This window comes from Macaca mulatta, chromosome 2, assembly GCF_049350105.2.
Source record: "Macaca mulatta isolate MMU2019108-1 chromosome 2, T2T-MMU8v2.0, whole genome shotgun sequence".
In the NCBI taxonomy this organism is placed as follows: Eukaryota; Metazoa; Chordata; class Mammalia; order Primates; family Cercopithecidae; genus Macaca; species Macaca mulatta.
Window position 1 is genome coordinate 44493188 of NC_133407.1, and position 22705 is coordinate 44515892.

Consider the following 22705-nt stretch of genomic DNA (forward strand, 5'->3'; position numbering starts at 1 on the left):
TAACTCTAGCAACAATGGGAAGGTTGAGTATCAAAGCTAAACACAGCATTTTAAGATATGTATGATGTTGTAGGAAAATATGTATGATGTAGAAAAACAGTTACTATCACTTGCGGGCAAGAGGATATTTCATTTTATGTTTAGACAAAATCATTGATGTATAGTGGGAAGATGTTCTTGGCATACTTGCAGAACATTTGTGAAAGAGAAGAAATGCCCAGTGGAGGATTATTCTGTTTGTCTTTGAAAATCCACCCTTTAGGAAAGAAGACTTTAAAAAATTAGTTAACAGTTATGTTGTAAGTCATAATGTACACTCGAAAAGTGCTTAAGGAGTGCCAGTTATGAATTCAACAAGAAAAGATGTTACAGAATAAAATAAATTGTACTTGAATGTCAACCTCCTTTCTTCATAGAGGAACAGTTGGTTGTCATTGATATATCTTCTGATCTTGATTTATTGTTGAAGGAAATAGTGACAGTTGTACATACAATCAAATCTATACTGTTTGCTGTAGGAACAGTGTATCTGCCTGTGAGGGACAAATGTCTGCTTTTGCATATTGCAGTACTCCACATGCACAGAATTTTTGAAATGAGGTATGAGTTATAAAAACATTTCTTCCTTTTATTCAAATGCAAGTAAAAACCATTTTTATTATTTCAGCTGGCTTTCTTGTGTCATATCTTAGCAATACATTGAATTTCTTGAATACTTTATTCTTACTAATTTAGGGTCAAACTATGATTTATGAATTTAAGGATAAAATAGAGACACCCAGAATGGTGCACATGATTTGAATGTTAAGAATTTGGATTTGGCACTCCCAGCCGGGCATGGTAGCTCATGCCTATAATCCCAGCACTTTGGGAGGCCAAGGCAGGCAGATCTCTTGAACCCAGGACTTCAAGAGCAGCCTGGGCAACATGGCAAAACCCTGTCTTTCCATAAAATATAAAGCAAATCAGTCGGTCTTAGTGGTGTGCGTCTGTAGTCCCAGCTACTCGGGAGGCTGAGGTGACAGAATCACATGAGTCCAGGAAGGCGAGGCTGCAGTGAGCCATGATTGTGCCACTGCGCTCCAGCCTGGGCGACAGAGCAAGACCCTGTCTCAAAAAGAAAAAAAAAAGAAAAGAATTTGGCACTCCAAATTCATGAAAATGTGATACTGCATTATTGAATATAGTTTTAAAATTTTATCCAAATGCTACAGAAGATGAAGAAATATTTTGTGACGGTAGATACAACTATATATAGAGTTAAGATCCATTTCCCAAGTTAAAGGATTCCCTTTTTAAGTGTGCTGCTATTCAACTCACTATTTGATAGAACAATGAAAATAATTTTCAGTGAAAAATTGCTTTGTAATTTCTGGGTCCATGTTTGATCCAGATAGCTACGTGTAGCTGGTGGATTTACCCAACCATGATGACCAGTAACTCAAGTTGGGATTTTCTAATTTGTTGGAAACAAAGGTTAGAAAAGAATTGAGATTAGGTTAGAGCATCAACTCTAGTTAGTTTAAACAGAAAGAGATTTAATAAAAAATTTTAAGTGGCTTGTAAAATTGTTGGCAAGACTGAAGAAACAGACTCCAGATCTAGAAAAAACCACGTTGCATCTGGACCACCAAGAGAGTTATTGCTTCTTTTAGGATCAGAAAGGCTTTTGCAGAATTGTGAAACTGTAACTTTTAGATGCCTGTCTTAGAACCTTGCGACCTCTGCCATGATCAGAAGTCTACTACTATTAGGAAATAGCCATTAGCAAGCCGCCACCTTCATCAGTGAGCCGTTGTTGTTTCTGGCCCTAGAGCCAAGTCCTGCCTACCACAACCTGTATTGCAGAATGGATGTCTTGTGCCTTTTTAAATATTCATGAAACCTGTGATTGAATACTAGGACTTCTACAAATACTGCTGCAGAACATGAACTTCTCCATGACATTGTTTGCTAGTAGAAGCAACCCAAACTCATCCTCCGTTCTCTTCTGTCCTTAAAATTTCTAGTGAGTGCATCTGATTGGTGGAACTTAAATCACATTTATAACTCTAGCCACAGGAGAGGCTGGGAAATGTATTTTTTAACTTTCTCTTCTCTGCAGTACAGGAAGACATACACTGAAGGAGGTTGAAATGGATGTTGATCAGTAATCTACCATATTTACCGCAGGTTTAGAACCTGATTCTCTTTAAAGTTGGCTGTTATTAAACAGGCTATAGATAAGTTGAGAAAGTTTGTAAATAATACCGTCAAACAGTGTTGAGAAACTCGTTTGTTTCTTTGTGTATTTTTATTGTTTTATAATGACAACATTTAAAAAACAACTAGAATTTGTCCTTCACCTCTATGATGAATTAAGTGGTCTGTGGATACCAAAAGTTTCCTCATATTTAAGATGTGGTTAGTGGATAAAAAGCCCAAAAGAGGGAGTATAAGAAAAACCCTCATAAGAGGTTACCTGAGCTGAGGAAAGGTTAGTGTTGTCAAATAATGAAGAGTGGTCAAATAAGGTGGGACTGAAAAGCAGTGATATGATTTGGGCATTTAATATTAGTGTTTGTTTTTTTGTTTGTTTACTATTGAGACAGGGTCTTGCTCGTTCGTCCCAGGCTGGGGTGCAGTGGCACAGTCTCGGCTCACTGCCACTCCCATCCCCTGGGCTCAAGCCATCCTCACACCTCAGCCTCTCAAGTAGCTGGGACCACAGGCATGCACCACCACGCCTGGCTAATTTTTTGTATTTTTAGTAGAGATGGGGTCTCACCATGTTGCCAAGGCTGGTTTTGAAATCCTGTGCTCAAGCGGTTTGCCCACCTTGGCCTCGCAAAGTGTTGGGATTACAGGCATGACCACTGTGCCCAGCCTGTTAGTGTTACTCAGGGTTCTAAACAAGAAGTGGAGAAGTAGGATAAGAAGGCAAGTTGCAGGTTTAGGCTGTGAGTTGAAGGGTACACTTGAAAGCAGAGATTATAGAACAAGTTTTCAAGAAATTTGGCAATAGATTTTTTTTTTTTTTTTTTTTGGTTCAAGGCACATGCTCATTTATGTACCACAATTGGCCGGAGTTCATGAGACCCTGAACAAATACCACACACAATCTTCCAAAGTTCTTCACTTTTGTCTTTTTGTGTAGCTTGATGTAAAGTGTGGCTCTTAACATATTCTCTTTATGCTTAGAGATATAATAGGTACAACATTACTCTTATTATATCTGTAACCATGACTTCTTTTTTGATTATGTTGTTTATAAAATACCTATTAATCACTACTATAGTTTGGAGTTACAGTAGCCAACTTAACATATTTGTACAATTGATTGTTGAGCCGGGCATTGATTAGATGAATTAACTTTCAACAAAGTTTATTTGAACTTCAGTCAGTGGTAGATATTTAAGAAGTACAGATTATGATAACTGCTTTTATAGGAAGTGATGCTTGGTGCATTTTTTCATATTACACAGAGCCTACGTTTTTATTTATTCTAGATAAATATCTGATAATGTCAGGTTCATTGGATTCTTCAGACAAAATAACCTCATTGTCTCTCTCTTAAAAGGGAGAGGGAAGTAGAATATGTGTAGATTTAGATTTATTTAATATTGTTTTCTCAAAACTGACCTTATGTGAATGAAACAGAAATATGTTCAGGGACAGTTATTTAGTGTTTTAAATTCTCCCAATTATATATGGAGCATATTTATTATGGAGCATATTTATTAAGTAGAGAATTATTATGATCTATTTCCAGATTTTTTATATTTTAGGTTCTATATTGTGAGCTAGTTGGACTTTTGTTTAAAAAAAAAAAGTCTAAATTATGCAGAAGGGAGATGTCAAAGAAAAAGGAGAGGCTGAAGGACAAGAAGGTTGTGAGTAATGAAAACAGAATTTCTAGACAGTGTCCTGGAGGGAGTAAGAGGGAATGGGGTAAAGAGAGCACAGTAAATGGATGAGCTTTGGATGAGAAGAGGAATAATTAGTCTTTGGAGGAAGAGGAAAACAGATGAATACAGGTTGAGACATAGATTATTTTTCTTAGGGACCTGGCTTATTTGTAAGGACTAACCCATTTTAGGCAATTCATTAAATTAATCATTTAAAAGGTTAGATTCCTCGATTCTGACTTGAGATGGACATAAATTTGTTTATTCTGTTCAGTGGTAACTTTATTTTTTAAAAAAATCTTTCAGTGACAGATTTAATAAGTATCTTACTGGTACTATTCCATTGGTTTTCTTATTTTAATTTTATAAATAATTTGTTTACTGAGTTTTTTTATAGGTGCGGCTTAGGTTTTTTAATAGACTTCTCAAAAATATATTGGTTTGAATGGCCTTTAAAGTTGATAAGCAGAAAGATGCTTGAGTTTATCTAGTCCAAACCTTCATCAGAAAAGCTGTGATTGAGTGATGTGTCTGAAGTCATACAGCCACTTAGTAGCAGAGTAAGACAGGAATATTGGTTTTATGGTTCTTGGGGTAATGCTGTTTCCCTTATGCTAACTGATGCATAAGGGAACTGGTGTACTGATTTCAGCGCCCATACTTGTGTATGTCCTTTGAGCTAGAGTATCAAAGAACTTCAAAACTTCAAAACTAGACTTTTTGGGTTATTTAATATTCCTTCAACAAATATTTCTCAGCTGTCTACTGTATGACAGTCACTGTTTAAGATCTTGAAGATCAACAAGTTCTCGGGCCTCAAGAATGAGGGAACCAAACAATAAACACTGAAGTAAAAAGGAACAGAAATTTAGATAATTATCAGTGCTATCAAAGAAACAAAATGGAGAGATAGAATATGGTAGCAGAACTATGTGCTTTAGATAGAATAGTCAAGGAAGATTTCTCTGAGTTAGTAATATTTGAGCTGAGACTGAATGATAAGGCACTAGCCATTGAAGATCTCTAGGAGTGTGGTGTTCCAGACAAAAGCCCTAAACTTGAACATGATGTGGCATAGTTGATGAATGAAAAAAAAGTAAACACTGACCGGGGTTGGGGGAAGAGAAGGAGAAGAGATCAGAGAGACCATTGAGTAGGGCTTTGTAGACTGGGGTATAGAATGATAATTTTATTCTAAGTGAAATGGTGTGGTACTGGAGGAGGGGAGTGAGTGAGTAACCTAAAGAATATGTTTCAAGTATCACACTGCTTGATGGAGAATGGACTGTAGGAGGGCCAAAAGTGGAAGCAGGGGCACTAGTTAGGCAACTCTCATGTTTGCCCAAATAAAAGATTATGGTGGCTTGGGCTTGGTGATTCTAGTCAAGGCAAAGAGAACTGGTTGGATTTGGGATTTATTTTGGAGGTCTGCTGGATTTGCTAAGGGACTGGGTATGGGAGTTTGGGGAAGTAGTAGGAGGATGGTGAGCGTAAGAGAGGAAAATGGTAAACTGGGGAAAGGGCATGTTTTAGGGAAGGAAATCTGATGGTTTTTCTGGGACTTGTTAAATTTGAAATGCCTACTGGATATCCAAGGAGACACTTGAATAGTCACATCTAGTGTTTGTTGAGGAGAGGTTAGACCTGGTGTTGCAGATCTGGGAGGCGTCAGCATTACCACCATATACTACAGAGTTGGCAAAGAGAAGGAAGAGAAGGTGGTCTGGAATTGAGGCATTGCATGTTTAGAGGTAGGTAGGGGGAGAAGTCAGCAGAGCGCCAGTGATGTAGGAGAAAAGTCAGAAATACTGTGTTGTGGAAGCCAAGAGAAGAGAGCATTTTAAGGAGGGATATTAATGTTCATTTGTGTTAAATCATGCTGCGTGGCCGGATATGATGAAAACAGGGAAGTGACCATTGATTTGGCAATGTGGAAGGCATTAGTGTCCTCAGCTAGATTAGTTTTAGTGTCATGGTGGGTTCAGAAGTTGATTGGAGAGGATTGAAGAATAAATGGAAGGTAAGAATGAAGAGACAATGACTAGAGATGATGCTTTTAAGAAGTTTTTTTTCTTTTCTTTTTGTGTGCTTTTTTTTAAGTTGAGAAATTCCCATCATTGTTTATATGCTGATGGGAATGATCCACTAGAGAGGAAAATTAATGGTGATTCAGGAAAGAAAGATTAATTGTGGAGTAAAGTCCTTGAGGTAGCACTGGTGGGATGGGATAGAGAGCACAAGTAGAGGGATTGCCCTTTCATAGGAGTGGGGATGCAATTACATAATATAAAAAGGAATCTCAAGTCACTTTATACACAGCCCCTCCCTTCACTCTTACCAGTCTCCTTTAGACCAACTTGATCTTTCTCTAATCACTAGTGGTTTTTTTTTCTGTGCCACATTAATATGTTGTTTCAGATTGAAGTCATCCTATATAAGGCTTAGTATGAAGCAGTTCATGATATTTAATAACAATTTCAAATTTTGTGCCAACAGGTGAAGCAAAAAATTTATTGCCATATCTTGGACCCCACAAAATGAGAGATTGTTTCTGTACCATTAATTTGGACCAGGAAGAAGTTTATCGTACCCAAGTTGTGGAAAAATCTTTAAGGTTGGTAGAAAAATTGGTAAATTATGATTTTTACTAGATAGATTGGTCAATATTATGCCTTTTCCAGATTATAATAATCAGGAAGACAAGATAGAAACAGTGCTTGCTTTCATGTAGCTTTTCATCGTCTCAAAATGTTGTCTTCCTCTTAATTGTTCCTAATTTTGTCTTTGTTTTCTGAAGAAAAGTTTTTTTCATGTGACAGGCTAGATATTGCCTATTCGTTTGAACTTTCCTCAAAGTACATGTTTATTCTATTTATCTAAAGAATAAGTTACTTAAAGTTCATACAGGTTGCTTAATTTATTAGTGCATTATCGGGGAATGAATTCTCAGATAGATGTCTAATCTTTGAAAGTGTAATTGCCCTTTGAGAGTATCGTATTAAATTCTAATTCATAAAATTGGAATATACCATGTCTGCACTGTAGTAATGTGAACATAATTCTGGTGCAGAGCTGTGCTGAGAATCTTGTTCAGAGACAAAAGTCAAAATAAGGAGGCGGGTGCGGTGGCTCACACCTGTAATCCTAGCACTTTGGGAGATAGAGGCGAGCAGATCACTTGAGGTCAGGAGTTCGAAACCAGCCTGCGCAACATGGTGAAATCCTGTCTCTACGAAAAATACAAAAATTAGTTGGGTGTGGTGCTGGATGCCTGTAATCCCAGCTACTTGGGAGGCTGAGGCAGTAGAATCGCTTGAACCCAGGGGGCGGAGGTTGCGGTGAGCCAAGATTATGCCATTGGACTCTAGCCTGGGCAACAAGAGTGAAACTCCGTCTCAGGAAAAAAAAAAAAAAGAAAAAAACAAGGTGTGGGGTATTATTGGAATGAGCACGTGGTAGATGAAATATTGAATGCCATGCCTTATCTGAATCATATTTTGGTCAGTTGTATTTTAGGGATCTGTTTTTGATGCCTTTTTAAAAACATCTTTCTTTTACATTTGCCTTTGAAGATTCCTTTTGTGTCTTTATTTCATTTTTTATAATTTTAAATGTCGAGTTCTTCTTAGAAAAGGTATTGTATAAAACTGAAAATACTTCAGTAGCCCAAAAACATTTCAAGTAGTAAACTTGAAATCTTTAGTCTTCATTCTCATATTATTATTTGGCTTTAGAATGTACTTTAAACATAATATTTGAATGTGGATGTAATATATAAAGGAAATTCTGCATTTATAATTGTTTATAAAATAATGCAAAGAGATAAATACCTACACTTGTCTTTCATATCATGTGTTTGACTAATAGTTCTTTTTGCATTGATTTCTATGTTGAAATTAATTAGAAGGCTCTAGTTACTTTGTGAGACCACCTTTTAAAAGTTTATTTTGGTTACATTTGAAGGGAAAAATACAGTGACAAAAGTTCACCAGGCATTTTAACAACTAAAAGACGGAACCAACTGTTTTCTAGACAAGATCAGATATGACTTCTGTAGGAGTGTTTTACTTTATGTTTCAGTTTCTCATTTAGTTATGACATCATAAAGACACTGCATTTCATAGTGATATTTTTAGAGAATCTTTGTGTTCTTTAAACTTTCTCAGGAAAGAGGTGCACTTGACAAAAGAAACTATCATTTCAGAGATTCACATCTTCATAGAAGAATCATAGAGGAATAAATATATCAAAATGACCTTCTTAAAATGAACTTATAAAAATAAGCTTTGCAACATGAGAATGGGCAAAGTTTCCTTACTTTGTATGCAAGAAGCACTACTAATTATAAAAGATGAAAATTGGTAAATTAGATTTTATCAAACTTAGAGGCTCCTTTTCTTTAAGACACTGTCAAGAAAATTAAATGGCAAGCCACACCTGGGAGAAAGTAGTCTGACAAAAGACTTGTATCCAGAATTTATTTAAAAACAAAAATCCTAATAACTCAAAAGAAGACAGATGGCCATTTAAAATATGGGGAGACTACTTTAACAGATATTTCAGAAAAGATATGGCCAAGAGCACATGAAAACGTATTGAACATTGTTAGTCATCAGGAAATCAATTTAAAACCATTTTTGTCACTATAGATTCTACAACAGAATCTGCAGTGATAGAAATCATATCGCTGGTTGCCTGTAAGAATATGGTGGGAGTGATTACAGAGTCACAAGGGAACTTTCTGGGGAGATAAAAATGTTTTATATCTTGCTTATAAAGATAGGGATTACATAGGTGTATGCATTTATCATGTTATATTCACTAGAATAGCTAAAGTTAAGGACTGTCAGTACCGAGATATGGAACAACTGGAGCATTGCTGTTAGGAGTGTAAAACAGTACAACCACTTTGAAAGCAGTTTGACGGTTTCTTGTAAATTACACATTCACCTATTTTTTAACTCAGCAGTTGCACTCTCAGTAATCAAAAGCATGTGTCTAGAAAAAGCTTTCTATAAGAATGTTCATAGCAGCTCTACTTTTGATAGGTCAAACTGGAAACAATTTAAATAACATCACTAGGAGAATGGATTTGGAATGCAATGGAATACTATGCAGCAGTTAAAACAGTTGAACTACTATATACACAACAACATTGAAAAATTCTCACAGACGTTAAGCTGAATGAACAAAGCTCAACATGAATACATACTATATGATTCTATTTATGTGAGATTTTAGGATAGATCTATAGTGATAGAAAACACATCACAGGTTGGGGCAGGTATGGTGGGGTAACTGAAGGAGGGGCATAAGAGAACTCTCTGGGGAGATAGCAGTGTCCTGTATTTTGATTGGGGTGGAAGCTACACAGTTGTATAAATTTATCAGAAGTCATCAACCTCTATACTTTAAATTGGATTTTTATTGTGTGTAACTTATACCTCAATAAAATTGATTTAAAAATAGCTTGTTTTAATTTTTTAAAAATATTTTTAAAGTTGATTTTAAAATAGCATATTTTAATTTTTTTTAAATAGCTTATTTTAATTTAAAAAAATATTTTGAAGTAACCTTTCATGTAACATTAGCTGTTTAAGGTTTTATGTATTGTAAATAATACAGCTTTACACATTTCTAAGACAAGGATGGTATGAATGACACTATCCTCAGCTCTCAAATGGTCCACCTTAGGTGAGCATGACCCCAGGCAGTTACTGTATCTTCTATCCACAGGACTGCTGAAAAGCTATTTGTTCAGAACTCATACTGGCAATTTAGATCCCCTCAGTGTTCAGCTTGGTTTATATAGAACTTAGTTGAAATTTAGCATTGATAATTATTTTGGGGCTTTTCAAGTTCTTTTCAATGGCATTTTAGTCCATCATTTCATTAACTTATTGAAAGTGGTATTATTTGGCTAGGAGCAGTGGCCCATGCCTGTAATCCCAGTACTTTGGGAGGCTGAGTACTTTGGGATCATGAGGTCAAGAGATCGAGATCATCCTGGCCAACATGGTGAAACCCCGTCTCTACTAAAAATACAAAAATTAGCTGGGCGTGGTGGCATGCGCCTGTAGTCCCAGTTACTCAGGAGGCTGAGGCAGGAGAATCACTTGAACCTTGGGGCTGGAGGTTGCAGTGAGCTGAAATCGCACCACTGGACTCCAGCCAGGTGACAGAGCAAGACTCTGTCTCAAAAAAAAAAAAAGTGATATTATTTGAGTATTTATACTATTATTATTGAAGGTGATATTAATTATTATTTAATTGTTTTATATTATTTGAAGTAATGAGCTTTCCTTTTCTTTCTAGCCCATTTTTCAGTGAAGAATTTTACTTTGAGATTCCAAGAACTTTCCAGTATTTGTCTTTCTATGTTTATGATAAGAATGTTTTACAAAGAGATCTTCGTATAGGTATGTACTATTCATAATTGTCTTTAATCACAATGTTAATGTTTATATTCATTTGTTCTCTTAGTATAGTGTTGAAAACTGCAGAATAATATATGCTGAACATCTGTAATCTTTTTCTCTAGACTACATGTTCATTTGTGAAATTTCATTTTTAATTTGTATGTTCAGCTTATATGACACTTTCTCAGGGAGGCCATTGCAGCTCCCCTAGTCACTATATCATATGTTTTTATAATACCTGATTGTTCCCTTTCCATGGTACTCATTATGCTTATTCATTAGTTGGCTGTTTCATATCTAGGTTCTCTAGTTAAATGTGATATTTAAAAGGGCAGGGATTCTTTTTTTTTTTTTGAGACAGAATCTTGCTCTCTCTCCCAGGCTGGACTGCAGTGGTGCGATCTCGGCTCACTGCAACCTCTACTTCCCGGGTTCACGTGATTCTCCTGTCTCAGCCTCCTGAGTAGCTGGGATTACAGGCATGTGCCACCATGCCTAGCTAATTTTTGTATTTTTAGTAGAAATGGGGTTTCACCATGTTGGCCAGGCTGGTCTTAAACTCCTGGCCTCAGGTGATCCACCTGCCTCAGCATCCCAGAGTGTCAGGATTACAGGCATGAGCTACCGCGCCCGGCTGGGCAGGGACTCTTTCTTACAGAGTACCTTACATTTAGTAATGTTGGATAGGTATTTGTTTAGTGGTTCAAATAATGTTTTTATAGAAAGATTGCAGTTTTCATCCTTCAAAGAACATCTGTTTTGGGGGTTTTTCTAATAGAAGTAATAATTCACTTTAATCTATTTATACATTTTCTTCCTGTCTGTATTAGTGACTATATTAGTCCATTCTCACACTGCCATAAAGACATACCTGAGACTGGGTAATTTATAAAGAATATAGGTTTAATTGGCTCACAGTTTTTCAGGCTGTAATGGCTTCTGCTTCTGGAAGGCCTCAGGAAACTTACAGGAGTGGAAGGCAAAGGGGAAGCAAGCACATCTTCACCTGGCTGGCAGGAGAGAGGAGAGTTGGGAAGCGCTACACACTTTTACAATAAGCAGATCTCATGAGAACTTACTGTCATGAGAACAGCAAGGGGATGTCTACCCCATGATTCAATCACTTTACGCCAGGCCCCTCCTCCAACAGTGGAGTTACAGTTTGACATGACATTTGAGTGGGGACACAGAGTCAAACCATATCAGTGACCGATAAATATATTTCTTTTTTTTTTTTTTTTTTTGAGACGTAGTCTCGCTCTGTCACCCAGGCTGGAGTGCAGTGGCATGATCTCAGCTCACTGCAAGCTCCGCCTCCTGAGTTCATGCCATTCTCCTGCCTCAGCCTCCCGAATAGCTGGGACTACAGGAACCCGCCACCACGCCTGGCTAGTTTTTTTTGTGTTTTTAATAGAGACCGGGTTTCACCATGTTAGCCAGGATGGTCTCAATCTCCTGACCTTGTGATCTGCCTGCCTTGGCCTCCCAAAGTGCTGGGATTACAGGCACGAGCCACTGCACCTGGCCAATAAATACAATTTTTAAATAATTGTCAGACTGGAGTGTGATCTGTGGGCATGAGCTAGAACAAAGCTAACTAGCCACATATGTGTCACATTCCTGATCTTTGCACCACTATCTTTGTATTTTAATCATAGGCAGAGGTCTAAGTTACATTTATTATTCTCTTTCTTTTTAGTGTCCTAAATTTCATCTCCATTTTCTTTTTTATTTGAAACATGGTCAAGTCTCCTACAGCTTAAAAAATTAAGAATTATTTGGCCAGGTGCTGTGGCTCATGCCTGTAATCCCAACAGTTTGGGAGGCCGAGGTGGGCAGATCACAAGGGTCAGGAGTTTGAGACCAGCCTGGCCAATGTGGTGAAACCCCATCTCTACTAAAAATACAAAAATTAGCCTGGCGTGGCGACACGCACCTGTAGTCCCAGCTAGTTGGGAGGCTGAGGCAGAAGAATCACTTGAACCCGGGAGGCAGAGGTTGCAGTGAGCTGAGGTTAAATACAGTGTGGTTAGGGAAGTCTGGAAAGCAAATAACACAGTGCCATTGTGATTGTATTAGGGTCATTGCTATAGGGGACCACACAATGGTGTAGATACCAGGAGTTATGGAGGCCATTAATATACCAGTCTACCACAAAGACCAAAATTTATCTATCGAAACCTCCTACTCTAAGTCTTTGAAGTGCTGCCGTTGTCTCTAAATGCTGCTGTTGACTATCTGCCAGAATTTGTTCAGTCCTCTGGTCCTGTTTCATTTTTATATAGGCAGTAACATTTGTCACTGTTTTTGTTTGTTTGTTTGTTTGTTTGAGATGGAGTCTTGCTCTGTCACCCAGGCTGGAGTGCAGTGGTGTGGCATGATCTCATCTTACTGCAACCTCCACCTCCTAGGTTCAAGCAATTCTCTTGCCTCAGCCTCCCTAGTAGCTGGGACTACAGATGCACACCGCCACACTCAGCTAATTTTTTGTATTTTAGTAGAGATGGGGTTTCACTGTGTTGCCCAGGCTGGTCTTGAAGTCCTGAGCTCAGGCAGTCAGCCCACCTCAGCCTCCCAAAGTGCTGGGATTACAGGCGTGAGCCACCGTGCCCGGCCTGTCACTGTTTTTATCTCCTCTTTTAGCCATTTCCACTAGTGCCCAAGTAGGAACAGGACTATCAGGATTTTGCCAATTGGTGAATTGTATCAGGCTGAAATTTCTAAAAATATATTGTATCTAAAAATGGGTCCCAAGGGTAACACAGTATTTACTGATAGCAAGAAAATGCTACTGAAAAATGATATTAGAAAGCTAAAAATGCTTTTTTCACTTAATGATCAACAAAGGTGGTTTCTGTGCCCACAGTTCCTTCATTTCCTTTCGTGTTTCCTTTCTTTGTCTGATTTTAAGGAACTAATACAGCATCTGGTGTATACTATATGTTTGGTTTTAAGCGCTTTCTGTCCATGAGTTTGTCAGGACAGTGAGGAAATGAAGTACTAACTTTAAATGATTTGTTGGGACGTTTGTTTCTTTTCTTTTTTTTTTTTTTTGGTTAAGAGACGGGAGTCTCACTGTGTTGCCCAGGCTAGACTTAAACTCCTGGGCTCAAGCAATCCTCCTGTCTCAGCCTCCCAGGTACTTGGAACTACAGGTATGCACCACTGCATCCAGCCGTGTTTGATTTTTTTTGAAGTTGGTAATTTCATAGCTGGTGAAATAATGGATTAACTTTGTTTAAAATAGTAATCAACAGCTGGCCACAGTGACTCATGTCTATAATCCCAGCGCTTTGGGAGGCCAAGGCCGTTGGATTGCTTAAGCTCAAAAGTTCAAGACCAGCTTGGGCAACATGGTAAAAACCTATCTCTACAAAAACTATAAATATTAGCCATCTGGGACCAACTATAAAAATTACTTCCAGCTACTTGGGAGGCTGAAGTGGGAGGATCACCTGAGCCCAGGAGATTGAGGCTGCAGTGAGCTGTAATTATGCCACTACACTCCATCCTGGGCAGCAAAGCAAGACCCTGTCTCAAAAAAAACAATATATTAAAAAAACATAAATAAAAGAAAATAGTAAACATTAAACATACATCTTTGGGACTATTAGAGGCACAAAAAAGATTTTTAAGATCGTTAAAAGTCATTCTAATGCAGAGGAGCCACATCAGATGTAGAGTTTGAGTAATTCACCCAAGATTGCACAGCTGATAAGCAACAGAATTGACACTAGGTCATGGAATTAGTGTTTGTGTTGGAAGGAACACAAACAGGCATACTTTGGTTTCGAAATCTGACTTCAGCACCTGTTAACGGCAAGTTTAAAAATATTGTTCAGCTTTCCTCATCTGTAAGATGGTGATTATACCCTCTACCTCCAAGATTGTTAGTGAAATTAAACAAGAAAATATATAAGAATATCTCCTACCTGGTAGAGATTCAGTAAATGCTGGCTTTTCTTTCAGTTCAGTGCTCTTTCCTTTGTATCGGGCTGTCTACCTTTTACTGTTAATGCCTGCCAGTTTAATGATAAAACAACAAATCAGAATCATTAGGCATTTTTTAAAATTCTATTTGTGTTTCAGAAACTTGTTCCTTCCTTCCCCATCCCTTTCTTTTCCCTCTCTCGTACTTCCTTCTCATTTATCCTCCCACCTTTTTTCCTCCTCCATTCTTTGTCTCTCTTTCCCTCTCCCCCTTCCCTGTTTTATTCCCTTGGGCTGATGATATATATTTCTTTTTATATGTTATATTGCCTAATAAAGTGCTGGACATGTTGTAGGTATCCTGCTACCTAATGACTTCAAATATTTTTCTTATTTTCCTGTGCCATTCTTGTATGTCATTTTCTCTGACTTTGCGGGATCACGTACTCTTTCTTCCCTGCTTCTTCAGGCCAACTAGCCTCATGCAACTAGATCTTTACATATTGGAAACTGACATCTTAAAAAGGAACTTAAGAATAAGAGCTGGCAATAAAATTACAGAGTATTCTCAACTCATAAATGGCTTATTTATGCAGCTAGTCAGAGAAGGATTTCCCTCTCGTAGGACAAGAAACATTCAACTCTTCAGTGACAGTGAATGTCATGATACTCAAGATGCGGAATAGGAGGAGGAGGCAGCTTGCTTTAGAATATATTACCTGTGTGACTAAGAGAGGATTCTCTTTTGGGAAGGCATCTGTGACAGACGAGAAGTATTTACAGTGATCTGAGAGTAGTGAGTCATAAATAGGACAGGTAAATTTCTACTCTAGTTTTTAGCAGCATTGTTAGTTAAATAAAGTGTGGTTAGGGAAGCCTGGAAATCAAATAACACAGTGCCATTGTGATTGTTGAATGAGGGAATGAATTTGTCAAACCAGTAAACTCCTAAATAAACTTTGTAAAAAACCCTCTTTTTGAGTTTGGGACTTGTTTTAGTGATGTTTGCATGTATTATATGTATGTACATATGTACATCTATATACATATTCATAAGTTGTGTGCAAAACTAAAAGTTATGGAAATTGTAAAGTAGAAATTTCACCAGAAGTCTACTGATTTGTTTCTGGATGGTAAGTAAACTCTCTTAGAATTATGTGCCAGATATTATCTGTGCCTTTTCCTGGGGAGAGGACATAAAAGATACATAGTTACAAAAATTCTTACAGGGAGGGGAATGGTTCTCAAAAGGTAAGAGCTTCAGCTATAGGATGTATAGATGTATTTCTGTATGTACATATGTATTTTTCAGTATCAAACTGTTATGCATTGCCTTAACATTTTATTTACATCTGGTGTGGAATCAGTGGTAATTAGGACTACTTGATAAAATTGTGGTAATCATTTGTGGTGTGCAATATTGAATACTTTATCATAATTTTATATCCTAAGCCATATTTGCCAGGAATTTGATACAATTCATAGATAAAACATATCCAGAGATTTGTATGATTTTGTCTCTTAACCTAAATTCTTCCTGCAGTTTAAGGAATATTTGAGTATTCTAGTTAGTGCCTGAATTTTATATTTGGCTTTTAATCTGTGTATTTAATACTATAAGAATTTCTGTTTTCCCACCATTTTAATCTTAAATTTAGCCAAAAGAGAACTAAAATACATTATTTCCCTAGTGTCATTTTCTATGTGATTTGAATGAACTATAAATGCTATATATTCACATTTTGATCTTCAGGCCGGGCGCGGTGGCTCAAGCCTGTAATCCCAGCACTTTGGGAGGCCGAGGCGGGCGGATCACAAGGTCAGGAGATCGAGACCACAGTGAAACCCCATCTCTACTAAAAATACAAAAAATTAGCCGGGCGCGGTGGCGGGCGCCTGTAGTCCCAGCTACTCAGGAGGCTGAGGCAGGAGAATGGCGGGAACCCGGGAGGCGGAGCTTGCAGTGAGCCGAGATCGCGCCACTGCACTCCAGCCTGGGCAACAGCGTGAGACTCCGTCTCAAAAAAAAAAAAAAAAAAAAGATTTTGATCTTCAGATTACATTTTATCCCAAGTATTCAAAAGAAAGTTGGGAAGATATGTATTTGTTATCAGGACCAATTTATTTTAAAATTTTGTGTTTTCACTTCATGTATTAATAGACATATAAAGATGAATTTACAATAGGCCTCCTTCGATTGTATTTTTTTAATACAGTTACCACTCTTTAATAAAATATAGCTGTGTACTTTAGTATTTTCTTTAAAATTAGATCTATCAGTTGTCTTTATAGTTTTAATTCCAAGACATGAATGAGAAGCTTATCAAAAACTGTAATGTGGTTGCAGTCTAAAAATAACAGTTTTGTTGAGATGTAATTCACATACCATTAAATTAACCCTTTTGAGGTATACATTATATTTGCTTTTCAGTGGTTCAGAAAAAGAATCATTATATATGTTAGAGGAAGAGAAACATTATAAAAGTTAACAGTAGGGGAATATGAGTAGAAAATATGGAAATTTTTGGTGTACATTTCTTGCAACTTTTCTCTGTTTGAAATTATTTCAAAATACATCTTTTTAAATTTTTTCCAGCACTAATGGCTTGGGTGAATTAAAATATTTTTGAAATTAAAAAAAGTGTATGATGTGGTGGGGCCTTAGTATATTCACAGAGTTGTGTAACCATCACCACTATCTAATTCCAGAATAAAATTTTAAGCATAATTTTTGTTTGTTTTCCTGTTCCTTCCTTTTCACTTGATATACAAAAGTTGACATATCTTGATAGAAAAATTTCTTTACAATTTTCTTAAAGATTTCAAATGTTGAACTAAAAGACCAAGGTATGTCATAAGTACAAGGAAATAAAGTAGAATTAGGGCATATAAAATGAAAATTCTTACTTGACAAAAGAAAGTGAACTACTTTTAACTTTATATATCCTTTGTTGAAACTTTTGTGTAGAATCCTGGAATAAATCGTCAGTCTTATGCAAAACGGTGTCTACTTCTTAAAACTTGAATTGAGGAAGGAAATGCTTTGTACCAAGATGGCAAATACTTTATTATAAGAACATTTCTGTTTCTTCCTCTCATACTACTTTGTTCTTTGTACTGTATCTTCCTCTGAGAGGGTTTAAACTCTTTAGAAAACTGGCTTAATTTTTGTATGTGTTGTAGCAACATGATCAGTGTTTGCAATGTTTTGTTAAAAGTAAACTCTTAATAATAAAATTGTTATAATCTCCCGTAATTTTCAAGTCAGTTTTCACTGTTGTTAATGATGTATGATACTGTTTTTTCTTTTCTCTTAATTGGAATTTATAAACTCTTACTAAATGCAGATACATCTGCTCAAAACTTACTAAAACATGTCATTTGTTCATAGGGTCAAAAAATTGGGAAGATTACTTTGCACTACCATTGTACCTTGCTTTTTATAATGAGTGTACTCTGGGTAAAAACATGAATCTGAATAAGTACTAAAAAAATGCAGTTGCATGTAAATACAACTGAGGTTTTATCTAATCCCCTGATTCAAAATGACCCAGACAAAGGTCTGCCAAGGGGCAAGGAGAAATGAGATACTTTTTCATTCTTTAAATTGTAGAAAAAATGCTTTATAAAAATTATTTTTATGTCGATAGGTACAAATTATTTTAAAATATTTTCTATAAAGTATTATATAAAACAGTGCTAATGAGTCTTAGTATTATACAAAGCATGTTTTCTTATATTGTTTTACTTATTTTCTGTAGGAAAAGTAGCCATCAAAAAAGAAGACTTGTGTCATCACAGTGGCAAAGAAACTTGGTTTTCATTACAGCCTGTTGACTCCAATTCAGAGGTTCAGGTAAATATTAAGGCTAATGTAATACAAGAGATTGTCACAGGAAATGAGTAAAAAATGAACTAATTAAACTAGTTCATGTAAATAGAGCATATTATACTTTATTTAAATTCTGGCATCAAATATTATAGACTTTTGGGTAATATAGAACAGGAAGGTAATGGCTTTGTCATATTGTTTCAAGAATAATACTCATGTATATGCATATGTGTAGAATTGGGGAGATTAGCGCATTTCTTTCTTACCTTCTGTTTGAGTCACAATAGCAAATTATTATTTTGTCTTTGAGGGGAAAAGTTTTAAGGGAAAGTATGTGTTTTATTAACTCTGACTTTGGGGAGAATCCCTGGAAGTCTGATTTTGTCTGTACTGATCAGGATTCTCTGTTTACTCTCTAGTAAACTGGACTTGGGGAAATGTTATTCATTTAAACCCTGCCTGAGCCCACTGTGCACAGCCTTCACTCCCACACCCACCCTTTCCTGTTGTTCACCTCGCTTTTTATTTGAAAGGGTATCATTACTCTTTAATCTTTTTTTTCTTTTTGCCAAAATAGGAGACCTTTTTCAGATTCTGTGGGTAAAGAAGTGTTTAGCCATGTAGCTGAAGTTTCTATTTGTTTTTAGAAAATCTGAGTTGCTCTGTCTTAGAAATTATTATTTCTGTCTGAAAGGTTTTTGTTGTAACCTTATTTATTTATAAAATATGGTAAGGATTGTGAAACCATTTCCCGAGGGCATAATTGCAAGCAGGATTCTTCCTCTCTAAAAGAAGTTATAATTTGCCACTGTGACTCAAACAGAAGTTTAAGACAAGAAAAAAGTGCTACACCCACACCACAGATAATTTGCAAATAAGTGCCTGTGTCTCCATTTCCTCATAATCTCTCAGGCATTCTGATTAATTATTAAATTCTCAAAAACTTAAGTATTTATGCACTAAAACCCCTTCTTAACTGCAAAATATAACATACTTTTCCTGTTTAACCTACTTTGCCATGTTTTAATATTCTTGTCTTTCCGTATGTCTGTAGCTATTATTCAAATCCCAGTTGTACAGTATTGTAAATGATCCATGTGAGAAGCAATGTGAAGAAGTGGAAAGGGTTTAAATTAAAAGGCAGAAAACTTAGGTCCTAGTTTTTATATGTAGTTACTTAAATGACATTGAATTTCATTTCTATAAAGTGGGAATAGAAGTTGCCGTATTTGATTTGTATGGTTTTGAGAATTAAGTGAAATATCTGTAAGAATAGTTTAAAAGCTGTTAATGCTATACAGATGTAAAATATTGTCTGTTTACCACCAGTCAATCTGGTGGCTATTTCCCTAATATTCCCTTACCGAAAGGCAGATATGTAAGTTTTAAAGTACCAGTTTTTCTTTTAATAGTTTTAACAAAAGGCGTGATAGGAAAAGGCTTTGAACATTTAAACTGAAATTTTATGAACCACTAAATTTTATAAAACTCGTAAATTTTATGAATTTTATGTAAATTTGCTAAACAGTTTAAGAGTTCCAGCTCTCAAAAGGTAGAAGTCTATATAGAATACTCTATAGAATTCTTGGAGATGGTACTAGAGATTAATACAGGGACACAAGCCTTTATTTGATGGTGCGTGGGTGTATATATGCGTGCGTATATATATGCGTATATATGTATATATACACGCATTACATACGCATGGGTATGCATGTTTATAGATATACACATATATATGCATATGTGCATGTATATGTACACATTTGAGAGATACATATCTCATCTATGAAACATGAAAATTGTGGAAACGGCAGTTACCTATTAGATATAATATAGTCATTTTAAAATTTTGTGCAAGTTATTTTCATGAGTTATTAAACTTTACAACTCTTTTGTCTTAAATGATATTAATAAGATTTACCCACTATTTAAAATAGATTTTAGAAGGAAAAGTACTTTATGGGGTGGGAGAGACATATAACACTTTTCGGGTTAATATGGTACCACTGAAAATGTTGTCCCAGTGCTGATAAGGGAATATTAAACTAACTTTATGAGTCTAGAAAAGATAGAAAATCATCCCATGGTTCATACAAATCCTACTTTGTTGATAAATTTGTTCGCTTCCATAAACTCTGTAAAATTTTACAAAAATATCATGAAACATAAGAGCAATTAATAGGGAAATAGGTGAAAGCTATGAAACATTGCATTCAACAGGAACTCAGTCTGATAATTACTATTAGTAATTATATCAGTATATCCTAAGCACAGTACTAAGTACTTAATGTCATTTAACTTTCAGAGTAGCATTATGAGGTAAATAGTACCATCTCCATTTTACAAATAAGGCAAATGAAATTCACAGAGATTAAATGTCTTCTCCAAAGTTACAGAACTACTAAGTAGTGGAGCCTTGATTCCAAAAGAGATCTATCTGATTCTAAAACTCCTAACCACAGTGCCTTTACTACCTTTCACTATTCTGTACTATTAGTCATAAAAAAAAGATAGTAGATTAGGAGTATCACTTAAGCAACATCTGAGTGTGAGGAACAGAAGCCTGCTCAGATTTGCTTAAAGAAAATGGGAGAGGCCATTAGAAAGCTCCTAGAGTTTCTTGGAATGTCAGTATGGGAACTGTACATTGCTAGTGTGAGCTAGAAAGTTGTCAGGCATTTGCAGAGGAGATGCATCTTAAGTGGAGATTAGATTCTGAGAACAACAGACATTAAAATTTGCCTAAGTTCATCTGTAAAATGAGTATACAAAATAAAAAGTTAAAATTTTTTGCGTAAGTTACAATTATTTTTGAAAAGAGTTTAGTTTCTTATAAAATACCCAAAGGTATTTGGGTGGTTTGTTTGTTTTTGGTTGACTACCACATAAAATAATAGGCTTGCATTCTGGGCCATGGTAAATGAAAACTATATACTCTATCTTTAAACTGTAGACCCCCTCCTCCCCCACACAGTACAGCAATAGATACTGCAGGTGGCACATGGAAACTGAGACCCACTAATCATTTCTTCTATTCATATGTTCACTGTGCTCATTCAGTATAAGTTCTCACTGTTTAAATAATTAGTTTTTTTCTTTCCCTTTCATGAAGTGAATAATGTTTTCTCTCAGTCCTTCCCTCTCATTTTAATAACTATTCGCTTTGCAAAATATAAAGGAAAGAAAAAAACCGTTTTATTTTGAGATTCCATTGTATTATTTTTGTATGTCTGATGAGACATGTCTCTTCCTCTGCTTCTCTCTGTAAATCTGCTCCAAGTCTCTTTTTGAGACCTAAAAGAGGCCACACCAATTTTTGAGTCTATGTGACCATACGGCTTCCTCACCTCCGACATCTGACTCAGTTTTCTGCCACAATCTAGAGAGAAAATTTGGCTAAACTTGGGTCAGATGTCCACTTCAATCTAATTTGATATGGTTGGAGGAAAAGTCACTGTAAGGCAGTCCACTTCAGGGCTTTGAGTAGGCATGTTCCCTGAGGAGGGGTTTGGGTAGAGGAAATGATTGGCATTGCTACCTCAGAGGGAGAGATGCTTGTTTCCTAGTTCTACCACTAATTAGCATTTGTGCCCCAAATAATTGCAAGCCTGTTGTTACCTGAGTATCTTCATCTATGAAATGATAATGTCAGCATAAAGGATTCCCTTGGTTGTGAAGTTCTAGGGAGATAACATGCAGAAATGTAATTTAGCTTTCAAGTGGAAAGATCCCAATAGTATTAAGATGGGCTTTATGCCAAAACAGTTGAAAAATTGTTAAAAACTATAACCTCTTACCTTGAATTGTCTTCCAGAGACAATTTTTTATTATTGCTGATACTGTTATACTTGTCATTAATGTTAATAGTTCTTTTCAGTTTCATTTTCAGTAGTTCAAAATATTGTTAGTAACATTTCATTAGTGTATTTTTCTACTTTTTTTTAAATTTAGGTTTTGGCTTGATTCTACCTTTTGCAATTTTTCCTTCTGGGCTGAACCATTTTTTTCCTCAACCTATTCTAATCTGCTTTCAGACTGCAGTGGGTCAGAGGGAGAGCAGAAATGGTTCTTTTTACCTGTGACGTTGTGTCAATAAATCTAGTGGACATTTTTCCGTCCTCATCTTACTTGATCTTTGAGCAGCTTTTGATACTGGTGACCACTCCCTCCATTTTGAAGCATTCTCTTCCTTAGTTTCTGATCCTGTTTATGGTCCTAGTTATCATCTACTTCATTTGGTATTCTTTCTCGATATTCTTTGCCGCATATGTGAAGTTAATATGGGTTGTGCTGGTGCCTTCTATAAATCCTCTTTTGGCTCCAGTGAACTGCAGCCGTACTATTAGTTATTATGTCCTGTAACTCACCAGGGACATTAAGTATTTATCCTTTCTTTATTTCTTAGGCAGTGTGATAAAAAGCATACTGTACATATGGTTGATTAAACCAGGCCGGATATGGTGGCTCACCGTAGTCTCAGCACTTTGAGAGGTTGAGGCAGACAGATTGCTTGAGCCCAGCAGTTTGAGACCAGCTTCAGCAACATAGCAAGACCCCATCTCTATAGGGAAAAAAAAAAAGAGTGATTAAACCAAATCTCCCATATGGAGAATTTGCTGCTCTCATTAATTAAG

At 36.2% G+C, this 22705-nt stretch overlaps 1 protein-coding gene across 2 annotated transcripts in view; it reads left to right on the forward strand.

Annotated features, from left to right (window-relative positions):
* RASA2 (RAS p21 protein activator 2) overlaps positions 1-22705 on the forward strand; it is a 124633-nt gene that overhangs the window by 18146 nt on the left and 83782 nt on the right. For both annotated transcript variants that reach the window (XM_001112747.5, XM_015131999.3), the window contains exons 2-4: positions 6384-6501; positions 10203-10306; positions 17998-18092. In XM_001112747.5, the coding sequence (XP_001112747.2) occupies positions 6384-6501; positions 10203-10306; positions 17998-18092 (317 nt within the window). The remainder of the gene's footprint in view (positions 1-6383; positions 6502-10202; positions 10307-17997; positions 18093-22705) is intronic.